Genomic DNA, 20,729 nt, shown 5'->3' on the forward strand with positions numbered 1-20,729 from the left:
AGTTTAGTCTTCAATCTATCTTTAAATGACATGTTCAAGAGATTAATGTTTAGCAAACCAAATATAGAAGTGCTTATTCTTGCATGAAAAAGTGCATTTATCCTCCTTAATGAAGAAAACAGTGAAAACAGAGATAGCATCTGACAATGTCACACTTAGCTGAATTAGTGCTGGAATAGCTTGTTGAATTGATTCTGAGGGAGAGAGGCTTTATTGGAATCTCAATACTCACTACTCTTTAGGTAAGAGGCAAGTTTTATCTTTGAATTCCATTTATTTCGTATCATAATTTAGCTTTCACAATTCACCCAGCTCTCCTACAAACTCTAAGCCTGCAGGCAGCAATCTGAATTTTGTGAGACCTTGAGAGTGCTGCACAATTTTTGGCATTGTAGAAATTGGTGTGAAAAACTGCTTTCAGCTATTGTTCGCTTTGTTTGGTTGCAGCGTTGGGAGTAGGGAGTGATAATAATCTGGCAAAGGGTTGTTAGTGCTTTCTAGACTTCCCTTTCAATTGAACTTTGAAAGACTCCAACGCTGAGCTACTGGGGTAAACGAAGGGGAATTACAATATTACGGACTATTTAGAGTGTTTTGATTTTAAGTCAAAAACAAAGTCCTTTGTTGTGGTTTCTTATTCATGTGTCCCATGTGATTCTGGTTGGTTCCCACAGCATAATTCCTATAATTATGCACTGCAAAATATTTAGTTGTCAAAGTATCACAATTATTTATGCGAGAAAGCATTGAAAGCTTGTTTTCTCTACAATAACAATAAAAAGCCATGGGGTCACCCAAAGTAAAGGGCCAAGCAACATCTAGCATATCACAGCAAATACTTAAATTGACACAATGCTCAAACTGTTCTAGAAGAGATTTAAATCATATAGACAGCGTTCGTTGCTGAACCTTTCCCCTCTGTAAGTGTCTTTGACATAATTTATGTTAAAAAGGCTTCCAAAATACAGGTCTGTTGATGAAGCAAAATAGACTTGGAAAAGAATCAGGAACTTAGCTTGCCGTCCTAAAAAATAACACTGAATAATTAACAGTAAATAATTCTCGGGGGAACTTCTTTCCAGCAAATCCCCATCTTTTCCTGACCATTTACAATGGTTATTTATGAATGGCAGCTTCAGCAGTTTTAATATCTTGTTCAACAGTTTTTTTCCCCCTGGATGTTGGTCCTCCTTATCAGTTAAGAAATGCATTTCTATTATAAAAAAAACACAATCCAGGGTGTATCCATCTATTTGACAGCCTCCGTCATATATATTAATGAGTAGATCCCACACATAACATAGTCAATTACAGTCTCTGTCCATACTGCCCGACAGGCTTGTCTGCTTTTTTAAAGCCACATCTCAAGGAAATTGTGACGGGGCTTCAGCACTTATGTAGCTGTCGAACGCATCTTATAAATATTACTGGCATTAGCAAAGCAAATGTTCACTGTGGATAAACTATTAAATATGACATGGCCCCAGACGTCTTACAAGGCATTTGGCAGCTTAAGCTGAACTCATCCTGGCACTTTCTTAAGGGCTCTTCAGGTCAAAGGGGGGATTAGACTTTAGTGAAAAGATTCCACTGTGTCTTTGTTCTGACACATTATAATATGCATTCTCTGTGTATAAGCAAAAAGGTGATGTATTTGTGTTTGTTAAAGTTTACAATACCTAGGATCTTTTAGCAAGATGAATCCTAGGGCAGAAAGTATTTTGGAGAAAAATAACTGTACTTTTCTGTCGCCATTTTTATAAAATGACTGCTTGTGCTCCAAATAAGATTTAGTTTTAATTTCAGGGTTGATATTTAAAGATTTATCTTGAACTGATATGATAAGGTAAAGGACTTTTTAAGATTAAAATGAGTGGATTCGTTCTACATTACAAGCTAAATATCAAAAATAAGCTCATACTTTATAAACAACAACTATACCTTCAATTCTGCCATTGAGTAAAACTAACTGAGAATAACAGCTTGTATTTTATGCTACACAGAAAATAATACCTAAAATCAGTTTTCAGTTTTTTTCTTATTGTCAGCCCAGACGCACCAATGTATTATTATCATGCATTAGGATATGCTTTGAGGGAAATATTATACACATCCTTATTTGACCTGCCAACATGCATCTGCTCAATCACTATTATCATATATTCCTTGTTGAATGGCCTTTCAGTGAGCAGTTGAGTAAGATGCTTGACAACCCCTCAGGCTATTTCGAGGAAAAGAGATTAGATGAACTCTATTGATCCTCCCAGGGAAATTGGGAAGGACTGGCGTTTCAAAGACGAGGAGAAAAATTCCATGCAAAGTAGTCTGAATAACTATCAGCATAATAGGAGAGCTGCAGATCTCTGCAGTAACCCACCCACCTGAACACTAATCTTCTCTGGTCATTTAATTCTTTGCCATTCCTTGTATTTGTTCAAGCTGAATGAAAAAAAAACGTCCGAACAATGTGATAAATCAGATGGAAGTGATGACAGTGAGGCCTCTAATGTGGAAAGTGAATTATCTGACAGATTAATTGAAGCACTTGAAATGTAACATATGAAAAACGCCTAGACAAATTATTTTTTCTTTCAAATTGAATAAATCTAAAGTTGATATAAACAATGGGAGCAAATCATTGCTTCCCTGCCTCTGAAGTGAAGCAGTGAAACTGAGAAGACCTTTACTGTGATGTTTCCCCGACAGCTCAAAGTTTTAACTGATCTGCGTGTGCCCGGTTGACATTAAGTCTGTAATCAGATTATTACATCTTGAATTTTCTCATTAATTTCCAGAGTTGTAATAAGGAAAAGAGTCGACTGTAGCTGAAATGATGGAGCAGGTTACTGATTTATCATAGAGCAGGTAGATCAAATCCTCCATTAGCAGGACACTGAACTCTAAACGGCTCCCAAAGCTTGTGTAGGAAAACAAATATGTCCTATAAAGCTAGGTAATGGAAAAATCCAGACATGGTTAAAATAATCAAAGGTTGGTTTAAGACATTACATAAACTATGGTCTCCAGGGTCAAAGCTGAACGTCCAGTTTACCACACTTCCTGCAATACCATAACATTGAACTTTATACTGAATCCTCCTATATGAAGGTCATTTTGAGGCAGATTGCGCTCGATACTAGCAAATCTTGGAGCTATTTAGGACATTAAAGGACAGATAATTTATGGCTCTTCTTAAAAATCCATCACAAATCAATAAGCTATGGATGTGAGGGTAGCTGATGTAAAATAATTATGCCCTGACACCAAAAACAGTAACTATGTCTGTTCCCTTATCATACCCTAATGGACATAGAGGATAAACATCTGTCCTTATATTGAATGTGCCTATTGTACAGTACAAAAATAGAATAACTTTGTAACTAATGAGTCAGTCTAATGTAATGTAATGTTGTGGTAAAACACATAAGAAGTAAACCCATTAAATGTACTAAACTGTTGTTGCCAAGAGATGGAACAACAATTTCTGTAGCTGAACTAATTATGTAAATCATACTGCAGCACATTCGGTTTAGGTTTATGTGTGTGAATTCCACTGCAATATTTGCAAGGAGAAAAATAAAGGATAGAAGTGAATATTGATTTTAAGTTACCAGGTTTAATGGTGCTTCAGCAATAAGAGAAAGACCTTAACTAGGAGCCAAATAATATCACTTTTTGAAATGAACATTTTAAAGAGGACAGGAAAAAGGACTAAACCTAAATGAGTAAAAACAATAACAAGGACATGTGATAATCTAAGGCGTATATCTTATTTGAAAAGGTTTTACACTGTTAAACACATATGATTTGAATAAGAACTTTTCCCCACTACCCCCCCACTGTTTGCAGTTGAAGTTTTAAGCAGTTAACAAAAGATAAGCACTGCTGGGGTTAAACATTTTCTTCAATCTACAATAACTGTTTTAATAGAGGCCAAAACAAGTTGTGAACACAACATTGACACATCATGGAGCTTCAATAACTGTCAAACGAGGAGAGGAAGGAAGTGTGAAAGAACAATTTAGCACTGATTTTTTACTTCCCACATTTCAGTGATAAATATGCTCAGGATTAAATACATCTTGGTAGAGAGGGGCATGGTTAATCATTCATCACCCCTTTATCCCTGGAATATCAATCCAACCCAATTGGGGCTATAGCCTGAGTAAACTAGAATGTGCAAACACTAAACTGTGATAATTATCTTTTTATCAAATTAAAAGTTAGGAAAAGTCACATCGAAGTTTAGTTCAAGTACTATATAGTACGATATTGGAGGATATGCAAATTGCATACCCTCCAATATCAGACAGTTTTAATTTAGAAAAATGTCATTTCTTCAGCCTGCAGGTAAGAATAGGTGGGCAAAGCCACAATCTGCATGCTTGATTACCTATTTATGTTTTGCAATTCTTCTAAATCTTTCTTCTCTACTTCCACAAAAAGCCTCAAGGGTAGTGATGATGGCTACCAGATTAATCCTTATTTTCCCCCATTCAAATAGAACTGAGTTACATGGCACACTTGACAAATTCTAAAATAATATATACATATACATATATTATCAGCCAATCATGACATAGGAAAACTTGCTTTGCAGACTAAATTTATATATATATATAACTAATCTCTGATAACTTCACACTGTCGGGGTCTCAAGACATTTGGAAATTGAACGTCCTGAGTAGCTACAGTGCTTTTTTATGAAAACCTTTAACTTCAATAAAGTAGGAAAAAAACACATTTTGTGAAAATGTCAAAAGACATATCTACAGCCGCAGCCTTCATTAAAGTTGAAGCACTTGTATGTTTCACTGTAAAAATATAGACAATCCCCTCTCTATTGTCACAGCTGAATACCACAGAAAACAGGTCACTCGTCTGGAAACAGAGGGCCAGAAATCAATAGCCATGGCAGGCTGTAAGGAATAAAGCAACGCTGCTAAGTGACAGCATGACACTGCGACTCTGAACACATGCGGCCTGTCTTTACCTCCCTCAGACAAGTTCCTATGATTCAAGTTCAGCGCCAGTGCCCACGTAGCCACGCGGCTACAAAATGCAGTATTATTTGCAAAAACAATGTGCAGAGTGACACAAGTCTAATACAACTTTTAGAAGAAATTCAAAGACTTATCCATGAATGTAGGGGCTGCCAGCAGGTGGCCGACTTACCCAGAAAGACATCCCACACACTATACATGAGAGAGTAGGATTTTTCACTTCAAGTTCTCGCAAAGTGAAGAGTGAAGCATGTCCTTACAGGCTGCTGGCGTTGGTGGTAACTTGGTGGCTGATTGTTACTATGCTTTCACTGTGGGGCTGAGGGTCCACATGATCAGTTTTCTGATGGCTATTAAAATGCAACAATATATGTATATAAGTCTGAATCATCGAAGTCGTAAGGCATCACCTCGCTCCAGTCAGAGTTCCTACTGTCTAAATAAGGACATCATATTCTACATCTCAGCAGGCACTGTGATGGTAATTTGAAGGTCTAGGCATTTATGTTAAAGCTTGAATACATTTGATTGAAAAGTATAGGTCTTTAGTTGTCTTGGTTGCACTAATCAGCTTTTAAATGATAATATTTCCTCATGTAGTTTGGGCCTGCTTCACAGAGTCATTAAAATGCTTTTGCATCCACCATTAAAGGTAACCTATGATTAGCTTTTAACCCAGCATCATCTTTTGATTTGCTGTAGATTGTCCAGCTAATGGCCACTTCAGGAACGGTTTTTTGTTATGTAAGCTTTATATGACTTATGCAGCTGCAATGAAAGGGAGACATACTAACTTTCATGTAAGAAATCTGTATCTGTGGGCTTCAGAATACTCCAGGCTGCAATGGTTTATATGAACTGCTAGCTGCCATAGACAGAAACAAAGAAGAAGTTTGTCTCCTCTGATTGTCACCTATGAAGCTCCACAGAAAATGGATCAGAACTAAAGAGAACTTGACTGTGACAGTATCCCAAGAGCTTTTGTGTGCATCAGGGAACATTTTGGAACAGCAAGGACAGCTAAATGTAAGCCTATTTTGGATGAACAAACACATTATATTGACTATAGATTAGAGAATTGTGTTAGCGATTACTAATATTGTAAAAAAAATGGCTTATGGTTTCAAACTAATACGATGAGTAATTATTGAAATAAACAAAGTGAGAAATATTACCTGTAAACAAAAGTAGATGCTATATTGGCTTTTTCACATAAGGTTATTTGTCTTTTGGCTTATTACAGTACTTTGTCATTGTTGGGAGGAAATGCAGATTTAATACAAGCCGCCCCTCGGTCTCCTAGACGAACACATCCTCCTGTTACTACGAAACACTGAACCAACACATCCTGCTTTCAGGCTTACCTGTCACTCCAGATCTCGTTACAGACAAGCTTTGGCAGGATTACTGTACTTTATGATTGCAATATTCACTAAATAGCTTTTATTTCTGTCTGATAAACCACTACATTTGCTTCTCTGTTTATGTATAAACTCATAGTCCATGGGAGACTCTATATTGTGCCATCAAAGGGAATTAATCAGGCTTATTTGCATCTCTTAGCCCTTGGTTATCAGTTATCATTTAAAGAAAATAAACACAACAAAAACATTGAAAAACTAAATAGGGAAGTTCACAATGGGAGTCACCCTGACCATCCCTTGCATAAGAGTTCCTGCTGATAATAAATTAATAGACACTACTGACAGGAAACTTCTCCAGCACACCAGTCTCTGCTATGGGTGACACAGTTTGCCGCCTAACCCATATCACAATAATACTCAAATCCACTGAAGGTATTCTCCATATAGCATCTCAATGCCCTAAAGCTTTACTCCCGAAACATGACTTTTACTTAATAAACATTGTATTTGCAATCCTCAAAATGTAATGAACAATTTCCTAAGTGTTTGTGTTTTATAGACCCAGTCTTTTAACTAATTCAACTAAACAGCACAGCTAAAGAAACCAGTGAACGACATATACATTACTCTCTCTGTGTGCAACGATAAATACATCAAAAACCAAACTGGCTACTTCGCACTAAGCAAATAGCATTGATCACTTGTTATCTGATGAAGGACACTATTCATCTTATCTACAATTCAGCATGTTCCCTCAATTAATAAAGAGAGAGAAAATAACCTTTTGATTCTTTCAGAATTGATGTCAGTGTTGCACAGAGGAGGGACAGTTCCATTCTCCATTAGGAACAAGCTTCCTGTCAATGTCAGGGAAGCATAAACCGTCTCTTTATTTCTGTTAAACTCTCAACTTATTTATTTAGTCTAGCACATAACAAATTATGTTTCCCTGATTCCAGATAAAACATTTCCCTGTCTTATTTCTACACTCAACATAAAAGGAGCAGCAAGCCCATGTTAGCAGTTGTACAAATAAATGAGCATACACTAATATAGATGTATTTACTCCTGGACACCGATTGACAAGTAGAGACGTGTCCACTACAAATCACGTCTAACCCTGAGCAACATTCGATTCCACGCTAAGCTGTCCAATGAATTGAACGCGTGTGTTAGAGCTTTTTGAATTCACTGACCGGCGCTCCCCACCTGATCTCAGCGGGGGGAGAATCAATATTGCGCAAGGACAGCGCTGAGATCAGAGCTTTTTTGGGTGCTGGAATCTGAAATCTGAGCATGATGTCATGAAAAGAAATAACATGCACTCAGCATGAAAAGCAAAAGGAAAGAGAAACCAGCAGGACGGGCCAACTTTATAAACATCATACTGTAGTTCATTTTCAAATTGTAATACTTATTTATAAAGTTTAAACCCTTAATCAAAGTTTTATGAAACTGATAATAGCATCTTGTACTTATCTTATAAGGTACAGGCAGCTTTGATTTGTTACTAAATAGGTATTGATTTTGTTGGTATTCTTGCCATTAGCTTTGTGTTAGAATATTACAAACATTTACTTCTTGATTCCCAAGCAAGTACATTTAAAACCTGACCCCTGTGTTGTCCTCGATTTGTGAGAGACCGTTTAAAGCTGTTTTTAATTCTTTCACACATACTTTTTCTGGATGTGAGATTTTGTGTGTTACTTTTTACCTCGTGTTGAAATATTAGCATAGCAAACAAAGACAAATGATACAATGTTCCAATCTTATCCAATTTTATTTACTTTTAAATAAAATGCCCATACCATCCGAGACTCTGGATTTTTCATCTAACGTCAGTGTTTTGCACAGTACATCGTGACTCATTATGCAATTTCCTGAAGCTTCAGCTTGATGTAAGCTCACCTTTCAAAAGACAAACAGTTGAATAAACATGTCAAAAGATGCTTCTTTCACATTTTGAAACTCAAGCTAGAGGAGGATAATGGTCATAATTTTGCATCCACATCATATGAATTTGTTCCAGAGTTCACGTTCAGTTCACAGTAATGTCACGGTTGTGTTCTCGTAGTATTGAGAGCACAAAATGCACACATGTCTGCATCAGTTACGGGCTGCACAGATCTGTTTCCACATGCAGTGGGGGCCAACATGACCTTTTCCTCTACAATGTTGAGTTAACATTACTAGGAACTTAGTGTACATAATCAAGGCAAGAAGCCAAACTAGCAGCAGTGGTGTTATGCTGGACTTTGTTTGAATCTTCTTGGATAAATTAAAATTCTCATACCTAAAGAAATTAAAAATAAAAAATCTGGGAATTGAACATTTCTCTGTGGCTAACCCTTCACAATGTGTGGAACAATGCATCCTGTTAGAAATGGGGGGGGAAATAATTTACATAGTTTTTTGGTCGACAATTGTTGCTTCTATTTTGGCTTTCCACACCATGGCATTATGCGTTCAAGAGGTGATGCATTCATTACATTTCGGGGTGAAAAGAACACTGTAACTGTGTGTTTTCATTAGAGTTTACTGCACTTAAATCTATCATTGCCATCTAATTAGACCTTTTTCATTTACAATAAACCCTGTTAGCCTCGCTGGTTGTCAAGTCCATCGTTCTCCTGACGTAAGAAGTCTGGCCTTCTGTCCCTGATATGTGAACACCATCAATCAGTTTCTACATTGCCTGCCTGTCCAGTGCAAAACAACAACATTGTATGCCATGACACTTCTCTCTCTATTTCAATTAACTCTATATTTAAGACAGCTCACTTTGCTTTTAATGCTCGTCAGCAATGATATGTGTGAAATTACTTTTCATAGTCCTTTGGGGGCCTCTTTGTGTAAATGCGGTAGCTATTCAGTTGTTGAGAAATATACCATTGGAGGAGTGAAGAAGCCATTTATTCTCCAGGCAATATGGACTTGAAGCTTAGCGTGTCATTGAGTAATATCGAGAAAATAATTATTTCCAAACTTGTCTTTTCCATAAGACAGAAAATGCAGGCATTAACTACCCACATATTAATAAAAGCCATGGATAGACTTAATGTCTCTGACTGTGACTTAGAGTACACACTTCTTTTAGAATATGCAATTTCCTTTCTCATTTTATCTGTGCTTTTGTAACAATTTGAAGTACTTCAAATACTAATTAACTCATAACATCTAGTTAATGTGTTTTATCACTTTCTGGAGAATATGATCAAGTAACTTCATGGTATCAATAAGTGTTTTTATATTAAAAGAAAAAATGACATGACTTGCTAGACTTTAATATTGAGCGTTCATTAACTACTCGTCTTGTTCAAAACATATTTTTGCACTTTCCATGTGTTGCCTACCTGACTCTTTATTCCAGTAAGAGTATCACTGAGAGATCCAGTAAATGCCCTGATGCATGATTTTTTTAAATGCCGTTTAGCCGGTGAAATTACATCAGGAAGACATGAAACGAACAAGACAATGATGGGAAGCCATTTTAGACTAAAAAACATCAGCATCAGCAGCAAGTAGCTGAGTGCGAGGCAAAGCTGTCCATTACAATGCTCGGTGAGAACGTGATGAATCCCAGCAGGATCCAAGTCAGTCTGCAAATCATTCTCCATCAAAACACGCATAAGAGGCCCTGAAAGCAAATCATTGATAATGGCTTCACAGCCATAAAGCTTCCCTGCTGACACCAGCACGCAGTTCACAGTGATTTGCAAATAAAAAACACATTTTAAATGCCGATGTAAACAAAGAATATGGTTAGCTTCCTATACGCTCCTTTCAGCTCTATCAGAAAGACACTTTATAGATTCAAAATTCTGAGTAATGTTGTTGTTTTAGCACAATACAGGACGTGAGTTCAAGCTAGATATGGCAGTTTATTAGATACGATAAATGAATAAAGTCTAGTACAACAGCTCTGCAATGGACACCGCCTTCATGAAGGATGTCCTGCTGAATTTATTTAATTCATGTTGCATGGAAATATCTTTCTAATATTAAGTCAACCTCTTTTGATTCATGGGATGAACATGATAGTAAAGTTTAATCAAAATAATTTCATGAAAAATTAAATATCTTAACCAGTGAAACTAGGGTTTATTGATGGGTTACCTAACTGTTATGAAACTCATTGTAAAATATCCTAAGCTTCCTTTAATGAACATAACATAAAAGCATATAATGCTTTGATATATATGCATACACTTATTTATATATTCAAGAAAATAATACATATTACTAGCGCTAGTCCCAAGTATTGAAAATGTAACTGGAATGCAACAGGCCATAGAAACCAAGCTCAAAATATTGTATTATACCTGCCTTTTTGCTTCTGGTGGAAACAGTTTGTTTAATTTAGCTTAGAAAAAAATGCATACAGTTTTGACTTCTTTTATGACAATTAATAATAAAGGAAACAAACCGTAAACTATTAGTCCTGTGTAAAAAGTGTGCAGTTACCTCTTGTTTAATATAGCAGCATCGCTTATGGTGATATTCAATCAAAAATAGTGTATGCCTTTTTTTCTCCCCTTTGAAACTGCAGACTAGTCGAGAGCATGCAGTAGGATTGGGAATGGAGGATTGTGCTGATGATAATGCTTTAACACTCCTGACCTTTGAGTTTGTGCAAGATTTTTTTCGGTATCTCACAAGTTTATTAGATGCGGGGAAATGATTCTCATGATTCCCTGCATGTAGCCACTGCAAATGTCACAGTGTCACAGATGTCAGAGAAGTTCCCAGATATCTGTTGACTACAAATGACCTCACTGTGATTACAAAGGCCCTCACACCAACAGAGACCAAGATAGGTACATTTGGAATAGAATAAGTCAAATCTCAAAATGTCAACAACTATGCACTTGCATGACATGGGGGGGGGGGGGGCAATGGGTCTATAAAAGATGCTTTCCGTTTGTACTCCTACTCTTTGCTTCGTCCTCTGGCCTGTGGAGTAGATATCAATAAATAACCTCAGTTCTACTTCACCCGGTGAGCAAGGCATTTCCATGGCAATTCTACCAAAATATACTGTTTACATTTCCAATCTGTAAATAACATTTCAGTTCACTCTAATTGAGGTCAAATTGTTGGCAACACTGTTTGCCAGCTCTTTCATTTGGTTAGATTAGTGGGTACATCAACCACTGACTTATGGTAATGAGTTTTGGCAGAAAACTAATATGTGTGTGGCAAACATCAGAGCAAAAATGTCCTTTTTATTCCGCCCTGTCAGTGTTTAAGCACCTGTTCTATTTCCACATAAGATGTTATTTAAGGGAAATTAAATCCCTGATTGTTAATTATAAATATAAATCATGGCCTCTTATATGAGTCATTTAGTTTGTAAAAGCTTCTGCTTCAGAGTGTCGCCAACATGTGCAACCTCCTACTGTGAAAATGATCTGATTTACGTGGATGTGTCTCTACATTTACCTCTGATTACAACTTACAGAGTTACACACGCAAGAAACCTTCCAATGGAAAACATTCAGACATCCATAAATTAAACCGTAAACTGAGATGTTACTTTTTCAGCGCATCGCTGAAAAGGCTTCAAGGCCAACCCATCTTATTATATTTGTCCGACAAGTTATTTTATTCATTGCTCCATCCTCTCAACCTTCAATCATAGCCTCAATAAACATACACAAATCTGGATTTTCTATAGTGATTCTGGTGCGCGAAAATTATATCTTATATCCATTAGTTTTGTGGACATGTACAATGCCATTAGTGGCTGTCTTTGTGGTTGATATTGCCGAACTCAGCCAGAACAAATTACAAATACAAATGAGTGTTGATTTTCTCAGTCAATGGAGGAAAATAAAGAAAAGCATTACATGCAACTGATAGTTATTTATTTTTTAAATCAGTAAAAACAATTAAGTGGCTGTCACTGCATGTTTACATATCATCTGTCATAGTACTGGTCTGCAGAAGTTTTATCTTGACAATTTTCCTATACTACTTATTTTCATGTTGTATTGCTGACACACAAACAAAAGATACCAATGCAAACATCCAACATGAAACCTCTTTAAAAAGCCGCTGAAGATGTAGCTCTGCTGCATTTAATAGGCCAATGTTGTTCTGATGTTTTTTTTGTTGGAGTATTTTATTCAATTTTTTATTTATTTGTCTTACAGATAACAAGCCTACCGGCAGATAATGTGGTGTCACAAATTCAGTACAGCTACAATGGTATTTTCTCTAGCTGTCTAAGGCATCAGCAGTAAATGTCAAACTTTGGTGTCAGCCCCTCAGAGTTAAACAGAAAAAAAGAAGAACAAAACTTCAGTTTAGACAAACTATACTGCACTGATGTTCAACAACCACGCAGTAAGAAACCAGAATAGAAGAAACCAATTCCTCAACCAATGCAAGCCATGACAGTCAGGATAACAATCATGATCACAACAGACTCCAGTAATTGCAAAGCATAGCCCAAACAGGTCCTTTTTTGCAAATGAATGTCAACATTCGATTGAAAGCTACTAACTCTGTTCAGTCTCTGGGGATATTCCGAAGACATTTGGCAAACAGGACATCATTAAATGAAATGGAGGTCGACAAAGCGGGTAAAGTGGGTTCCTGATTGGTAAATTGGAGTATATTCTTCCTTTATGGTTACATATGCATCCCTTAAAGACATTAACTGAGATTTAATGTTGTTAAAGCAGGGTTCAAACTAGCCTAAATGATGCTTTGATGACTCACCTCTTGCTGTAAGTCCTTGATGATTTTGGTTTTTTTCTCCATCTCCACTTTAAGAAATTTGATCTGAAAACAGAAAGGACAACAGAAAAATGATCAACCTCAATCCCCCACTTCATCGTTTGTTTGTTTTCCATTCAGTGAACATATTTAATGAAAGTAATGGATGCTGAGCATCACCGCTTTAGTAGCAGTATGGGAAATTAAGTGCATTGAGCGAAAACGATTATGACAATGAACAAAAATCAGTGTCCATATATGATTTATTGCTTTTGCTTGTTAAACGTAAGGTAGGCAATATTTTATTATTGTTGTTTTCAACAAAATCCAAAACAATCAATGACAAACAGGAGTTGGACTTACACAACACGTGTTTGTTGTTGTTAGAGCCATTTCTGTGTTTAATTATAAATGATTATTTTCAAATTCTTTTAGGTCCTAATATATTCTTTCTATTTATAACTTCAATTACATGTAATATTCTAAGAACAATTTGGATTTACCGGGACCAGACGTTATATAAGGAAGGGGTGGGACTGTGCCTCTGAAACGGGGAATCGGGACAGTCTTCAACCTCACAGTTCACTTATAGTTTTTGTTTATTTGTTTGTTTAACTTGTCGAAAGGAAACTAAATCTGCCAAAGGAAGGCAAACGAAATCGCCGCATGCAGAGCTTTATTTGTACACGTGTGAGTCAAGAAGCAGAACCCTGTTTATGTGGCACAGTTTTAATACATTGAACGCAAATGTGCCATGACAGTTGTGTTGATTCAGTTGCTTTTTTGTATTTTAAAAGGGGGTTAGTTGGGAATTATAATATTAACAGACTTGTGATTTACTTATATTTTCTATGTACAATGTTTTACAGAAATAACTCCCTATTTGGTAAAAAAAAGTCACATTTTTTCATCTTCCATCGAGGAACCCAGGGGAACTAGATCAAACCGGTTGAGTCACATCCCCAAGCAGAGGGCATGATATAATCAAAGGTCATGTTCAGTCACTGTCACTGCCCCCGAGAATAGTAAAGAAAATAAATGAAACATAGAGAGCAGAAAACACAAACATACTGAATTAAATAACATGCATCAAAAAAGCCTGTATGCATTAGCTGAGTGTACTGGAGGCTTGAGATTAAGCCAGTGCAAGTAGCAAAGACAGTGTTAACACTTGATTTATTGTCTTTAATTTAACCAATATGAGCAGCGCTGGTACGTTTACACTGAAGTAGTATATTCAGGCTCCAACCATAATTGAACACTGTTTCTTATAAACTGACAGTAACCCGGAGGCCCCTTGCTGTAGTGAAGTTTTAATACACAGTATTCAGCTGGCCACTCATCAAGGCTTAAAGACTTTTTAACTCTGATGAAAAACCTCTCACATATTAAAATTCCTATCATTTCGTACAAACTGAGTTTAGCATAACAAATGTCCTGAACTGTCCCATCCGGGGCTCTCTGAATGCGGCACATATATAAGGCATTTATTCCTGCAGTGAGCGACAACCTACCCTCAACTGTGTGCCTGATTTAATAGCCCATATGCTTATCATTTCAGAGTGATTGCTTTGTTTATGCCTTTTATCCTGAGCTCAGCATGTCTTGCTAGTGCAGGCCTGTGGCTTGTGTTTTTACAGTTAGTCGGAGGTTCAAACACTATCTGCAGATGGCAAACTGCTGCCATGGGCTACCGTACGCAAAAAAAGAAGGTGTGTGGGAGATAGATAGGCCAAGGACTTGTCTTTCCTTTCTCTTTTCTTTTGGAAATACCTTTCTTTTTGTGTTGCATGTCCTTGAGAGAGGTCATCAAGATAGTATGGAGGACACAAAGGAAAAGCTTCATGAGGCTAGTGACCTCATACCAGGTTTGTGCCGTAGGGAACTGTAAACTACGCCTCACCAGTTGACTCACATCCCAAAGCAGGGTGTGATAACATCAAAGTTTATGTTTGAGCCTTTCAGTCACCGCCACAGCTCCTGTGAACAGCTAGAAACACAAATACTGGTGCAGCATTTAGGGTAAGTATGTTGAATGAAATCATTGTTTTTATTAGTTAATACGTATACATTACATATCAGCAATCAAAATAAGCTAGTTCTGCTTCAGCCCATGTGAAATGTACACATATGTTTTGTTCATTCCCTGATTCTCAAGTAAATGTATCTAAAACCATGATAATGATTATTCATTTGTCTGACAGGCAAAAGGTCCGATGTTATCTTTTATTTAATAAAAGTTTTGAAATGAAGGATTCTAAACCAATACTTGAGGAATAGCTTGTAAAAATACAAATATTTATGCACACTCAGACAAAAAAAGAACTCCCTGATACAAAACACAAAAAACAGATTGGCTTGAAACTCATTGCCAATATCTTTCGCCACATATAACTAATTTTCTATCTGCTGCTTGCTGTCTGCTCTCGGTAGAAAACAACTCTTTTTGTAGCATGATTTATTTTCTCTGGAGTTCTTGCAAGTCCTGTTTTCCCACTCTCAATTTCATGTGGACATGAGGAATCCAAACCAGATACAGCATTTCATTGTTCTATTGACCGTCTGAGGCATTTGTATGCTGCAGAGGTGTTCTTTTGAATCTGGATTCTGAAGCAGAAGGGATAAATTCCATTTAACAGAACATAAATGTCAAACTCAAATCATAAAACCTAGCAACTGGGATTTGTTTTAGAAAATTGGCAACAATGTCCCTAGAATTGTTAGAGTTATATTAAGTATCAGTTTTTATTGCTTATTGTTGTCGCCTATGAAATCTCACGTGCATAAGAAGCCAGTAATATTGCATGTCATCTTTTCATTAGCATATATCAGAAATTCTAGGAAAGCTCCAGTGCTACTCTGTAGATGTCTTTACAGACCAACGGGCTTCAGGCTGATTTGTGCTGCAGAACAAGAGGTGGTTTATCTGGATAATATGGGGACACGCATGTCTGGGAATAAAGTAAGATAGAGCATGTGCATAAACACAACTTTAAGTAAAACCATACATCAATACATTGAGTACAATGTATTTTAAATAAGTTTGTGTTTACACCAGCAACATATGTTAAACAACAACGTAGTGGGAAATCCATGCTATAGCTACAATCAATTGTTCGGAGTAAACCCATAGACTGTATATAACAAATGGACAAAGTCACCCAGACACAATACAGTCACTAATTGCTTTGTGCAGTATGGTTTGGATGCCAAGAGTTTGTTGCTATCTTGGTATTTTTGGAACAAGTAGTAAAGAGGGTGGAGGTAAGAACCACTAAACACTGAACAAAACAATTTTAGGCATCTCAAACTGTCACAAATCATTTTCATAGACTAAAAAAACACAATCATGAAAAAGCTGACGTTCAAATACACAAACAAGACACTGGGAAAGTAACCTGTCAATCACAAAGCAGCATAGGCTGCTTTGTGGTCTATTTTACTCTCTATTTAACATGTACAAAATTAACGTCATGCTGTTATATAACGATTTGAAACCAGCAAGTTAACCCTTTTGGTGTTGTCTATGTTTACTGAGGCAATAAACCAAATGAGTAGTAGGGTCTTTTTCTCATAGACCTCTACACACTTGCACTGCATCATGCAACAACAGTACTCGACCCCTGCTGGCCTTGGGAAAAAATGCAGGTTTAAGGCGGTGCTCAATTTCTTTTACAGAACCGGAAACTGTAACACTTTAATGTTGATGATTTTGTTACATTTGCCAGAGTAGTCGATTTAAAAAAATAAAGGTTTTAATTGATCAATATGCAGTTGTGCCAGCTTTTACTATAGAAAATACTATTATTAGTAAATCAGTCACAACATATTTTTATTACATTGTTATATATTGTTAGAAATAGAATTATCTGGCTACACAGCCTTTGAAAAGGTCCACAAGTATAATTAGTATAATGATTGGTAAAAAAAAAGCAAACATGCGTAGATGAACAAATTGAGGCTGTGGCTCAGTGGGTTAATGTGCTGATCTTCGGATCAAGGAAGCACTGGTTCAATCCCCACTGCAGTCAGCATGCCGTTGTGACCCTGGACCAGACACTTTACCCCAAATCTCCTGCGGGGATTTCCCTCAGTTTTGAGTGTAAGTCGCTTTGGGTAAAAGTGTCTGAAAAGTGACATGTAATGTAATGTAAAAATGTAGTTAATACACTAAATGTATAAACCTCCAATGACTCCAAAGACCTAGGTCAAATCCTTACAGTTATGAACAGAGTATCCTCTGCATAAACACAAACACTATTTTACTAAACACTACATTTGAATTACTGGTTCTGAAATGATAAGGTTAATCATTATTTTCTTGATCAAAAGAAATCTAACAGGTATTTTGAAAACCAAATTAGTCATCAGGTTAAACTGAAAGACGTTCACCTGTTCCAATCCAGTGAAAATGTCCAGCTTTTATCTTATTTATTTCATATTAAACTCAAGTCAGAGACCGTAGCTCACATTCCAATACATCACCTTGGGCTTGGGTTCTTCACCATTTAACTGAAATCAAAAGGACCTTGTGGTTAATTGAATTTATTTTCCAGATAGTGTTTAAGACCTGTGTGGAATCTAAAGCAAGGTGTCAGTGTATTGTGCAGAAGAGATGGATAGGCACAGTGGATACTGTAGACGTTAGGATATATGGGGTACATGTTCTTAGGTAATGCCTTTGTCTGTTCTTATCAATTATTTCTGCGTGGGGGTGAGGGTAGGAGGACACGAAGGCTTCTCTTTCAATTTCTGAGAGTTTCAATTAATGATGTATCAAGGGGGCGAGAGAGTTGGCTGGGTAATGAGTGTGGACCACGGAGGGGCCTGTGTGACAGGTGACGGCGCTGGTAAGAGGAGACTGGATGTTGACGGTCAGGTCTGCTCTGTCTTACCGTGGCCTGCTGCTTCTCCGCTCTCTCATTGGCCTCATCCAGCTGCTTCTGCAAGGCTGTCTGGAGGGACTTCATCTCCTCTCTGTCAAGTGGGAGGAAAGTGAGAAACACTCTGTTAGCACATCCTGCTCACACCATCAGAGGCCTCGACCGCACTGTCACAGAATAGCTTTTCTTTAAATACCACAGTGGAGAGACATTTTGTGCAGACACTGCGTTAGGTAATTTCACATCATAGTAGTAAAACAAAAACAGGAGGTTTATTTATGTTCTTTTATATTTAAAATAAACAATATGTCATTTTAGAAAAGTTGGACAATTGCTGACTGTGGCAGCGTGGTGTGGTTAGGGCGCCGGCTGCTGGAGTGGTAGGAGGGGCTCAGCCGGAGGCCAGACAGCTGATCGGGATCAGGTAATCAGGCCAGTACCATTGCAAAAGTACTGTTCTGTAATAAAGATTTCATTGTGTTTCAAAGTACCGAGTGGTCCTTCCATCATTGGGAACCTGTCAGGTGTGAGCCCGAACGCTCACACTGACAAAGGTTTTTTTAAGCACCTCTGGTTTGATTTAACGGTTCAGCTGACGCACATTTTTCTTTTCATGTAGAGCAGTTTTTTGTTAAGATAAAGATAACCCTTTAACGCCCACCAAGGCAAACATCATTATGGTAAAGGTTACAGACTTTAGGGCAATAATGCGTTACAAAATAACTATAAGAAAAAGAAGTGTGTCGTTTTCATTATGAAGTATTATTTAGCCTCTGATCATTTGGAACACTCCACTTCGATTTAATGCATGCTGTTTGAAGGCTGGTGCTGCATTCTTTATACATTTAACATAAATGTTAATGCATGGTATGCAATGTGTATTTCATTATCGTTTGATGCTCATGTGCACAGATAACAGCAATGCACACTAAATTATCAATCAAGTGGGCAAGTGATGTGGGTCAGTAGTTTCAAAAACGCTTGTAGAAATCACACCACGAGGAAACCTAGTTACTTTAGAGTTAGCATTCGATTTACTGTTTCCATGCATGGCTGTACGTTCAAAAGTCCATGATGCGGTTGTAGTCTGCCTCTGGTGTAGTCAAGCGGCCGATGTTTGTATGGAAAGGATCTCATGCATTACAGCTATACACTCTTGGATTTCACAGGCCAATGGACTTGTCTCTTGGCATAAGTTCAGCCGAGCAAACATTTTCCTTTACAGCCACCAGCCAACCACCACTGCCACGGCATTTCATTTCTTCTCTCATCTACTGCATATAAGGCTTGGAATATTCATTTAAAACTGCCCAAACTCACAAAAAAGGGCACAGTAAACAAGACTGTAACATACCTTGAAAGCAGAGTAGTGAGCATAGATTACAATATTGTAAATAAGCAGCAGTTTGAATCACAGCGGAATTAAATGTCACTATTTTGATACATTAAAATATATATATATTTTTTAACTATTTTTGTAAATATGTGTTGCTGCATTACGGTTTGTGGTAAACATAGTTTCAGAAACCAAAACCAATCAAAACGCTGTTTAGGGTTGTCAAAAATAAACAACTTGCAATGAATCACCTGTCTACATCCAACCTGATTGAGTCAGCTAGTAATCACACTTGGCAGATATTGAACTCCAAAGTTAGAGTAATAACACTTTTAAAAAAACAGCCATTGAACTTCTGCTTAGCAGCATTGAGCCATGCTGCGGCTTCATGGTTTTTAGCTTGATGACATGTGAGTGCTTCCATATGCTGGTGATAGGCTATTGATTGGCTATCAGGATACTGCACACAGAAGGTTGGACTTCAATCAGGCTGACATTTCAGAGAGCATGAAGGCCACAAATGACTCATAATCATTAAAAGTCTCATTACAGACAGTATTAATCAGACAATCCTAACTGGTGAAGCTCTTTGGGTAAACACTTTTCCAGCTTGCCCGCACAAAGATAAAGCCCTAGATCACAGACGTTTGATGTGCTTTTTTCACAAGGAGGAGACAGGCAAATTATTTTCGAAGAAGGATTTATGATTGGATTATGCATTCTTCACCTGCTCCTTTATATAGTGCCTTTTTAAAGCAAACAGCAACACCTTAAAATAACCAGCATCAATAGTAGTAACTCAGACATTATTCAATGCTTCTCTCTACTGCACAAGTACTGCACATTCTTTTCCATCCATGGTGAAGCACTCATTTCAGCATGGCTGATGTCTACAACTACAATTCCCATGAGCCTAGGTCCCAGACCAGGGATAGGATTATAGAGGTAAGGACTTAAAACATACTTTTCCTCTGCAATTGGATGATTCTTGGTAAAATGCACCTTGGAAGATGTAGTGCCTACCCAAAATGTTTTAAAAATCAAGGCTTCTACCTTTGACTTTTTGTTAAGAAACTAGAACATTTCTAGCTCATTTGTTCATCTTCTGTACTGATGAGTTAAAACAGGAGAGTTTCATGCCAACCCAAGCTATAGAGGGACATCTCTTATGTATCATACTCATATCATGTTATCTATGGCAAACATAACTGGGATTATGACTTTCGGATTCAGGGGTGCCCAAAGTAACTGCTCCAAATTTACAAAAGCGCTTTGAAGAGTTTAATAAGTATTAATTATCATATGAAACTTACATAAAACTTTATTTCTAGCAATGATTGCCACCATCATTTGTCATTTTCCCAACAGCCATGGCATTGTTGGCAGTGAAAATCTTAAATCTTGTGCTGGAATCTTTATC

The 20,729-nt window shown here is 37.2% G+C and overlaps 1 protein-coding gene across 1 annotated transcript in view; it reads right to left on the reverse strand.

Moving 5' to 3' along the window:
- Window positions 1-20,729, reverse strand: part of luzp2 (leucine zipper protein 2) — a 141,633-nt gene that overhangs the window by 36,814 nt on the left and 84,090 nt on the right. The window contains exons 4-5 of the mRNA XM_063880918.1: window positions 17,986-18,067; window positions 13,094-13,156 (exon numbers count right to left, since the gene is read on the reverse strand). Of these exons, the coding sequence (XP_063736988.1) occupies window positions 13,094-13,156; window positions 17,986-18,067 (145 nt within the window). The remainder of the gene's footprint in view (window positions 1-13,093; window positions 13,157-17,985; window positions 18,068-20,729) is intronic.

Source organism: Eleginops maclovinus, chromosome 4 (assembly GCF_036324505.1).
Source record: "Eleginops maclovinus isolate JMC-PN-2008 ecotype Puerto Natales chromosome 4, JC_Emac_rtc_rv5, whole genome shotgun sequence".
Lineage (NCBI taxonomy): Eukaryota > Metazoa > Chordata > Actinopteri > Perciformes > Eleginopidae > Eleginops > Eleginops maclovinus.